Here is a 9845-nt window from a genome sequence, read left to right on the forward strand (position 1 = left end):
GACTGTCCGCACGCTGGTTAAGAGCTCCCGGGCGGAGGAGAGGGGGAGCAGCCCAGCACTGCGAACGGAGACCCTCGTAAGCGCTAAGTCGCCCCTGGTGCTCTCGGTGGGGGGGTCTGTGGGGGCAGGACAGGAAGGTGAGAAGAGGGTTTCCCTGAGGCTCCTGGCTCAAAAAAAAACAAGAAATGAAAGAGAGAACTGAGCCCTGTTCTGTGCAGCCCCGGGATACCCGGGTGCTTCGGTCGAGGGAAGCCACCATGGCCATGTCCTTCTTCTCCCTCTCTGCTCCACCCAGCCCCCAGAAAGAGGACAGCTTGGCCGGCTCGCCGCCCCCCAGCTCCCCTCCTGCCGAAGGAGAGGGGGCCAGAGCAGGAGGCACCATCCCCTGGGAGGCTAGCGGCAGCCTGGGCTCCCCTGGGGATGGCAGTGGTGGTGAGCAGGCTGCCAATTTTGCTGCCCTTCCCATCTCAGAAGCACCCAGCGGGGAGGAAGGTTGTCCAGGCTCCAATGTACAAACTGATCCAAACCTCCCTGCCAGCCCGGAGCCAAAGTCCCCCTTGCAGTCCTCCGCCGCTGTGGACACAGCACCCCTGGCCTGTGACGGTGCCAGGGATCCTGCCCAGCTTCCAGGCGCAGAGGATACAGAGCCCTGCGGGCTGTGTCTGGCAGAGCCCTCCCCACACTCTCCATACAGGCAGGCTCCTGATGAGCTCCCTGCCACCGTGGATGGGGAGTGCTCCTTGGAGCTCCCTGCCACCTTGCAGTGTGTGGACATGAGTGAAAGCATTGATGCTAAACCAGAAGCTGAATTATCGGGCATGGTGGGTGATGGCTCCCTTGAGGAAGAGGAGGCCGTGCCAGCCAGCACAGCCCTCCCCAAAATCTCAGAAGGGGAGGCAGGGCAGAATAACAGCCCAGCAGGTGAAAAAGAGCCTGTTGAAGGGGAAACACCGCCTGAACCTGATGGCTCAGACACTGCAGGGAAAGACTCTGTCTCTTCCAAAGACAGTCTAGACAAGAAGCGAAAGAAAGGCAGGAGAGTGCTTGTGGCATCAGACAGGCGTCTCCGAAGCCAGCAATCCCAGTCATCCATTGATGGCAGTGCTGAGGATGCTGGTTCTTCCAGCTCTTTGCAGCTTCCTTGCCTTCAGATCAAACTCTCCAAGAGCCCTGGCGCTAAGCGGTTCAAGAGAGAAGTGCACCTGGATGGGGCAGCATCTGTGCACTTCCCAAATGACTGCTTCCCCAATGTGTTGCTCAAAACCAGCGAGGGGCCGGGCACCGACCAGGCTCCAGAGAGCATCGCTGAGCAGCAGCCAGGCGAGGAGAATGGTGTCACTACCAGACAAACCTATAAAAACATCTTAATGAAAGAGACTGGGGCAGAGGGAGGAAATTCCTCTAAAGATAACCCCCCTGCTAACAGCAGCCAAAGTCAACCAGGTGAGATGCTAGAAATCAGCGCCCAGGCTGATTCTGAGAAGAGAAGCATTCTCCTCCCTCCGGAAAGCAGCATGCCTGCAAATGATGCTGAGCAAGTGGATGTGAAACCAGGCGATGCCAGTGAAAAGGATGAGGAGAGCTCCAACAGTGCCATGGACACGGGCAAGCTGGAGAACTACGAGCCAGTGGCCAATTCGCCTCTCTGTCCCAGCAACAGAGGTGGAAGCAAGCATCTTCCAGCAAAGGCTGCAAAGCATAAAAAGATCGCCTTGCAGTTTTATAACTTAAGACACGCACCCACACCTGTAGACACAGCAAAGAAGAGCACACCAGGGAAGGAATCTATGCAAGCGATCCCCAAACTGAGGGACGAATGCAGTTCAGGGAATGATGACTCAACGGTGTTGGAGGACATAGACGTATCTGACAGCAAACCAAAGTTCATGGAGTGGTGTGCTGAAGAGGAGAACCAGGAGCTCATTGCTGAGTTTAACACTCAGTACATGAAAGTTCAGAAGGGCTGGATTCAACTGGAGAAGGAGGTGCAGCCGACCCCCAAGGTAAAGAACAAAGCCGACAAACTGAAAGAGATTTGGAAAAGCAAGAAAAGGACACGGAAAAGCAGAGGCTCACTGGAAGTGCAGAAGCTTTCTCCTGTCCAGATGCTGTTTATGAAGGCGTTTAAGCTGTCTGACATCTGCCAGTGGTTTCTGGAGACAACTGAAACCAGGTCGCTAGTAATCGTGAAGAAGCTCAACACCCGTCTACCAGGGGAGATTCCCCCCATCAAAGTCCCCATGCAGAAATATTCCTCCTCCAGTCTCTATCCCAGCTCATTGCAAGCTGAACGTTTGAAAAAACACCTCAAGAAGTTCGCCGCCACTACCCCGGCTCGAAATAACCTGAAGAACCAAAAGCTTTGGGCCAAAATTCGGGAGAATGCTGATAAAGCAGAGGCTGAAGAAGCCACTGCTCCCAGCCAGACATCGTCCACTGATGCCAGCACCGAGGACCTGAGTGAAGACAAAACCATCCAGCCTGTCCCCAGCTTGCCCACACAGGCCAGCACCAGGATCCTGCGCAAGTACTCCAACCTGCGGGGCAAGCTGCGAGCCCAGCACCGCATGGTGAAGGTGGAGAAGAAGAACGATGGTCCAGGGGACCACCTGTCCCTGGAGAGCAAGCAGAGCCAAAAAAAATCAACCCACTGATGTCTCCAAAGTTGGCCTTGCAGATCAAAGCAGATGCCTTTCCTGCTAAATCTCCATCAGTGGATGGGACGGGGAAGGGGCGGAAGGGGAAGAGCAGGCCCCAGGAGGACCCCTTGCCCAAAGCTGACCTCCAGCTAAAAAAAAGGAAGAAGAGGACACTGAAGGAGAGTGGGAGCACACAGGAGCGATCCAGTTCCTCCACCAAGGACAAGCTGCCTGCCAAGAAGGCCAGTAAAATAAAGCATTCGGAGGTCAGCGCAAAAGCTCCTGCCACCCGAAAGCAGGCTGCCATGGAGAGGAGCAATAAGCTGACTAGAAAAATGTCTTTGAAAGAGAAGAGAGCCCCAAAAAGGCAGCTGGAGAAGGTGCGGCTCCCCATGCGGAAGGGCAAGGAGAACACGAGCAGACGGGCTGTCCTGCCCCCCAGCCATGAGGAGCTGGCCAAGTCCCCGAAGCAGAAGCCCCTGGGGGAGTCCTCCACACGGTCACAGAAGATGGCCAACAAGAAGCCCAGCGGTGGGAAGACCCTGACAAGGTCTATGAAGAAGATGCAGGAGAGCAGCGGGTCGCAGGGCAAGAGGAAGCTGAGGGCAAAAGTGGACTGTTCGCACAGCAAACGCTCGCGACTGGACCCAAAATAGCAAAGAACCGGTAGCCATGTACAAAACTGATGTATAGTAGTAACCCTTTACCATGCATTAACTAAAGCTGCTTTTATAAGCTGTAGCAAGCCTTTAAAAATCCGCAGTTAAAGGATAACGCCCGTGATTTTAGGCATCGGCAGATGTGTCTTGGACAGAGAAGAGATCGGCCTGTCTGGCTCTGCTGTTCAGAAGGAAATTTCTGCAGTTTGAACGTTCCTTGGGTTTTTTTAACCTTGGAACCAGGCAGTTTTAGTTAAAAGTACAGTGCCTTATTTATCACTTTAAAAATAAAAATAAGAAGCTTGTCTGTGTGATTTGGAGGCTTGCGTTTTATACTTGAGGCACAAGCACTTGTACTGTAGCAGAAAGAAAACCACCTTCGTGCACATGAAGTAGCTTTTGGCAGCCTTTGGGTGCACGCGAACGTTTCCCTTTACCTTCAGAGTCCTCCTTCTGTCTGTCTTCTTAGTGGCATTTAAAGCAAAACCAAAACCATTTCCCATCGGTGAGGGAGAGAAAGGCGAATCTGTCCTTTGTCGGTTCGTTGGTAGCAGCTGCTGGTGTCTCATACTGTTACCTGCATAAAAGTATTAATTAGCTACTGGTGTGTGTACTGCTGATGGCTGCCTCGCTCCCCCATTGCACAGGCCGTGGGGTGGGGAGGTCCCGCTCAGGCGGAGGCGATGCTGCGGGTACCAGGCTGCCGCATCCATTGCTGTGGGGCGGGCGTGCTGGGCTGTATCTGTCTTTATTTCTTGCTGACTTCAGGGTTGAATCGGTCCTGCCCTGCCCTGCTTTTGGACAGACCTCCTTTTCCCATTTTGCTGCGCTTGTGGTGATTTCTGTGGTCTCTGATGGCAAAGCAGTTTCCTCAGCGCTTCGCTGAAGATTGAATCTCTCCCTTTTTACGGGCTCAAGCTCCTTCTGATGGTGCTCTGCAGAGGGGAGCCCTGGCCCTTGCCCTGTGCTTTTGTGCACATCTTGCCTAGCACCCTCCTAAGCCAGGATTTGCAGTTGGAATAGTGTTGAGAGAAGGGACTGACTTAAGTTTATTTTTTACCGTAATTTGCATTTCATCCTTTTACTAGCAAGTTGCGGTTGGTTTGTCCTTGTTTGTGTCTGGTGCTGTGGAGTCTGAAAGCGGCCAAGCCTCTGCTGTGTCCTGCATGGCACCTTTGCAGGGCTCCTCTGCAAGCCTCTGCAACACATTTAAAAGCCAGCTGGGGGTTTGCAGTGGCAGAACAGGTTCATGATACCGAGCACCTCTGAAAAAAACCTGTTACAAGTGCACAGAACATGTGGCTGTGCTGGCTCTGCCTGGCAGGGACACTCGGTGGCTGAGAAGGGACTGCTGTGGTCTGTGCTTGGGGAAAGGACCCTCCTCAGCCATTGCATCTCCACGGCTTCACTTTCGCGTTGCTGCACAAAGTCTGTTTGCATGAATCCCGACGCAAGCCTCCTCCCGTGCAGAAAGCAGCGATGCCTGAGAGGGCACCGCACGGGCTCTGGGGTCACCCAACCTTTAACAGCCGCTCGCTGGTCCTTGCTCAGCTCCTTGTCCCTGCTGAGAGCAAGGCTCTGGTGCAGGCCATGCATTGGAGAGATGCCTGCCCTGGGGGCAGAGGCTAGAGAGGGCTCGGCATTGTTTTTCACGGTTGGCATTGAGCCCCAGATTCCAAAGCCTGTGGACTGGAGGTGGAAAGCAGATAATGGTCTTTAAATCTTTCATTGTACACGTTTAGAGGATGAAACAAGGCATTTGAGATTCGCACACCCTTCACAGAGCACCTCTGCCTCTCTTGCAGGTATTCCCTTCCCCCAGCGCTGATGCACACGAGGCTGCGACACATTTTTCTCTTACTACGAAATGGCTGATTTAAAAAAAAAAAAAATCCTTTACCTTTCCTTTGAATCATGCTAGAATAAGTTAACTCTCTGAACAGCTAGGAAGTGATTAAATCTAGCCTGTCAGTCCCTGTACAGATTAATATGAAGTTATCTACTACTTTAATTTTTACTGCATGCATTAAATATGTCAAACATTCCATCAGAAAAGATTTAAAAGCGTTTCAGGAGAAGCATGAGGCAAGAGGGCACTGATGGCAGTTAAATGACTGATCTGTACCTTTCTTACAGGTTGTCTTTCCCTCTTGCTTCTCCATCCATACTTACGGTCCTCCTCTTCCCTCTGCCTGGGGTAGCCTCTCCGCAGGCATGCGGGCCCGGGGTTTCCCTCCTTCCCCTGCACCAGGCGTACGTGTGAGCACCCCTCTGACCTCCGCTCCTCGCGCCCCTGCCCTGCAGCAAACCCCCCCTTCCCGTCCTTCACCATTGCTCCTGAAGCGCCTGCGCCGGAGGCAGAGAGCAGATGGCTCTCTGCGTGCAGAGCCATGCTGGGCACCGCACACCCAGCGCTCCTCGGGGCTTTCCCTCTCTCTTGCTCTCAATTTTTTAACTGCTGGTAAATGCAGGCTGTCCTGCTCTCCATCTTCTGTGCTTCTGGGAGTGGGAACCTCATTAGGATAAAAACCTTGACAAAGCAAATGGAGAGAGGCTTTCTAGATGGGGTGCTGCTGCTCCAGCCTCCCGGCTGCCTTCCTACACCCTAGGGCTTCACCACCACCAGTTGGCTCAAGTATGGCAAGGCTGGGAGATGGCAGGCATCACACTGGTGCCAGAGCAGACCAGCATCGGGGCATCTGTTCCAGTTCGGCACACACTGCTTGGCTTAGGTGGTGGTGGTGGGATCAGTGCAGTGAGCTTCCCGGCAGCATCCCTGCCAGGCATCAGCTCTGGAGAGGAATGACCAGGACCTGTTGCGTGGAGAAATCAGAGATGCTAAAAGGAAAACGGTGTTCCTCCCACCCCTTTGAACTTCCAGGCTCGGTCTATAGTCTTCTGTTGTATTGCTGTGTTTCGACTTGGTTGGATGGAGGTTTCTTGTGCTGAAGGCAGGCAGTCGCAGGGGTCCGGGGGGGAACAAGGTGGGCTTGGCCATGCTGGGCAGTGAGCAGGCAACATGGCCAGAGACTCAGAGCGCCTGCAACTTGTCCCAGGCTCCGATGATTACCTTCAACCAGCAGCTCTGTCCCTACTTGGGGAATGCCAGAGGCATTCAGCAAGCCCTGGCTTTCCCATGTTAGATCCGGCATGTTCTTCGCAAAAAGTAACACTCACAAAATCTGTGCAAAGAGCCTACTGACTTTTAAGAGGAGCTGGGCTGTGCCTCGTAAGTGTAAATCTGAATTTCTGCACCCTTTAATGAGGAAAGGTAGAGGGTGTGGGTTTTGTTAGGCTGAAGCTGAAAAGAGGGTTCTGGGCTGGGCTGTGGATTGTTATTCTTGTCTTCAGAAAGCAAATGAAGAGAAAGCAAATAATTCTGAGGAAATCCAATTTTAAACACAGTTGCCCCAGCCTGCTGCCTGGGACCAGCCCAGGCCAGGCGTGTGCTGCATGTCCCTCGTGGGTGCCAGGCTCAGGCGGGCAGCACCTTGGGCATCTGCAGGGACGGGGAGCAGGAGGTTTGCAGGGGTGCCAAGCCAGGCTGTCCCCAGGGATGAGATGGTCTGGGCTCTTGTCAACAGGGACCTCCTGGCTCCCTGCTCCACTGTCATCGGGGCTGGTCCCTGGTGCCGCAGCCTCTGCAGGGCTCTCCCCAGCCGGGCACATAAACCCTGCTCAGAGCTACTTTGCTCTCTGCCTCTTCCTTTCCTCCCAACAACTCCCTCTTATTTAAAAATTACAATTTTGAGGAAAACTGGAGTGATTCTTCTCTACATCGTGCTGTTTGTGAGGAGCTGGCTGGAACATTTCCTCCCGCAGCTGCTGCGCTCTATGGTGGGTTTAACTCATGCAGGTAGTTTTTACAGAGAGCAGGCTTGTTTGCCAAGGGATGGATAGGGTGAAGGCATCACCTGTGGCTGAGTTATTGCGGCAAGCACTTGGGGCATGACCCTTCCAGCCTACCTCAAGGTGGGAATATTGGTGCTTTAGACAAGTTCTCTGAATTACAGATTTGTGCAATCATTTGGGTTACCCCAGGGGAGGATGCCCCAGGGGTGAGGTAGGCCAGGGGTGGTTGTCATCGTGAGAAAGGCATTAAGGCTTTCTGCTCTGAGGAAAACCTCCAGCTCTTCTCCGGGCTCCTTTCCTTGCTGTTGCTGCTCCTGGAGATGCCATCTTTGGCCCCTCTGCCTCTCCTGTGTGCATTCTCCACTTGACACCAGTTGTAGCTGCCAGGTCTTGCAGACTACAAGACCTGCTTTTAATGTGCTTCGCACTTGCTTGTGTGAGTACTTTGAGGCAAGAAGGAGGAATGCTGTAATTTGCTAGAAAATTAAATTTAAATATAATTTGCTAGCAAATTAAAGGGTCTGCATGTGAGATGACTGCCTGGCAGGGTGACATTGCCTAGGTAGCTCCGTTTTCTTTGTCAGTGCTCAGATGTTTGAATTTTTTTCTCCTTTCCTTTTTTTCCCAGTAAGTCCTCGTGTTGCATTACTCTCTTCCCAATTTCTTCTCTCCACACAGCCACGTTTCAGCTGTAACAATGCACAAGAGGCACAAAAATAAGTAGAGGTAGTACCATATATATAACCTGTTGCTCTTTGTTAATGACTTGGGACACGCACTACTCGTTTCTGTTTGTTCTGCAGCAAGGCAGCGGTGAGGTGTGCTGCTGAGGCACATCCCCTGCTTTAGAGCAGCCTGTTTCCAATAAATGCAGCTTCTACGCAATGCAAGGGACGCACAGGGAGCTGCAGATGATCTTAACGAATGGAAGGAAATAAGCAACACGCTTTATCTCCTTATTCCACACAGGCATCGCAGGCGTTCCTGTTTGCTATGGCACAGAGCTGCCCACTGGCACTACCACAGTGCCATCCTCAGCTCTGCAGCCTCATTGCGCTCCTCTTCCTCTGGGCCACCCCACAGCTCCCCGCTCGGCTTCTTCAGCTCCAGATTTCAACACAAGTGCTGTGTCCCACAGAACAGACTTCTCTTTCTTTACTTTGGCTTTCCTTGCTGGCCACTTTTTCCTCCTGTTCTCCAGGAGGAAACTAGTCTCCATCCCAGATTCCCAGTCCATGTACCAGGAGTAGCATCTTTTTAGGTCCACACCTCCACAGATGTCCTTACCGTCCCTTTGTTGCCAGCACCTCTCTCTCATTTGCATGGTTACCTTTTCCTCTCTCACCTTGTCATTGGCAGCTCTGGGTCTTCACACTTCACATGGTCAGGAACCATCCATCTTACCTGACCTCCAGGAGGAGCTGGGCTTGCCGAGCTTAGAGTCAAACTTTGTGTGTTGGGGGCTGAGGGCTGCAGCAAGAGCAGTTTGAGCCCAGGATGGTTTCTTCTATCTGTAGCTGTTAGGTTCTTCTCTAGCAATGCTAGCCCTGGAATGGGTTTCTCGGCTGACAGGGTGCATGCAGTGTATCCAAGGTGTGCACACGTTTATATTCATCACTAATGAGGTCCTTTTTGCTCGTGTTTGTGGTGTGCAGTGGTGTTTCTGTGTTCAACTGCCAACATATCAGTGAGACGCATTGGCAGCAAACCTTCTCCAAGGAGCTGGCTAGCCAGTGCTGACACTTTCAGCAAACTTTCCACTGCGTTGGTGATCATCCTCTATGAGCCAGGAGAGCAGGATGAACTCGTCCCCGATGCTGTCTGCGTCCCCATCCCTCCTGTGCCGGAGGGAGCCACGCGGACTGGCGGGCTGCCTGAGCTGCTTTTTGCCGGCATGCGGATGAGCAAAGCTGCAGCCCAGCCCGAGTCCCAGTCCCTTGCACGGCACCTCTGGAAATGCCAGCGTTTCCGAAAGCCTTGCCAGTCCATAGTAACCTCCCGGGAAACAGAGGCGCAATCTCAGAAGGACATGGATGTGCTGCTGCCCTGTTTTTAAGACTTGCTGATGGACAGTTTCTCTCTCCAGCTTGTGTTCTTTCAGCCTGACAACTGCATTCCCAGTGGAAGGCGACTGGGAAAGCCACAGTTCCCAGCCTCCCATAGGCATGGGCAGTGCCTGGGGCAGCAGGGAGGTGCGGGCTGCGGTCCGGCTCCGGCTTTCGCCTTTCCACCGCCGGCAGTCGTGTGGAGGGAAGAGGGCCGAGCCCCAGCCAAGGCGTCCTTGGGTCCGCAGCCTCGGGCTGCACGCCTGGACAGCCCAGGAGCGAGGCGGGGGTAGGCTCCCCCTGCCAGGGAATGCCACTGCAGCTTTTCTTGTAGTGGTAGGTTTTTTGAGCAAACCACAAGGCTACGATGTCCCTGCATCGCGTGCGTGTCCCCGTTGTGTCCCCCTCCCCCCATGTGTCGTAGCATCCGTTCGGCCCATCCTTTAGCTTGGTGGTTGTGAAATGAATCCATCTGTTCTAAGATGTTCTCAGGAGTTCTTGTTTGTATTAAGCTCACCCCTAGGCTTAGCAGAAGTCACAGTCCCCAGCCTTCCTCCTCCCCTCCCCGCGGACAAGCCCTCTCTTTGACGAGCACTTCCACCCTCTTCCCAAAGGGCGGCTGGGGGGGCAGCTGGCGGTTTGATTCAGGG

At 53.5% G+C, this 9845-nt stretch overlaps 1 protein-coding gene across 1 annotated transcript; it reads left to right on the forward strand.

Annotated features, from left to right (window-relative positions):
* Positions 1–4: 4 nt before the first annotated feature.
* Positions 5–3295, forward strand: LOC104163900 (uncharacterized protein C10orf12-like; the record flags this gene model as incomplete). The annotated part of the gene is given in 3 exon segments (XM_009703048.1): positions 5–171; positions 173–2637; positions 2640–3295. Coding segments are annotated over 3 exon segments (3288 nt in total), but the record flags the coding sequence as incomplete, so codon positions are not given.
* Between the last annotated feature and the right edge of the window lie 6550 nt (positions 3296–9845).

The sequence above is a fragment of the Cariama cristata genome, unplaced genomic scaffold, assembly GCF_000690535.1.
Source record: "Cariama cristata isolate BGI_N322 unplaced genomic scaffold, ASM69053v1 scaffold21966, whole genome shotgun sequence".
Classification (NCBI taxonomy): domain Eukaryota; kingdom Metazoa; phylum Chordata; class Aves; order Cariamiformes; family Cariamidae; genus Cariama; species Cariama cristata.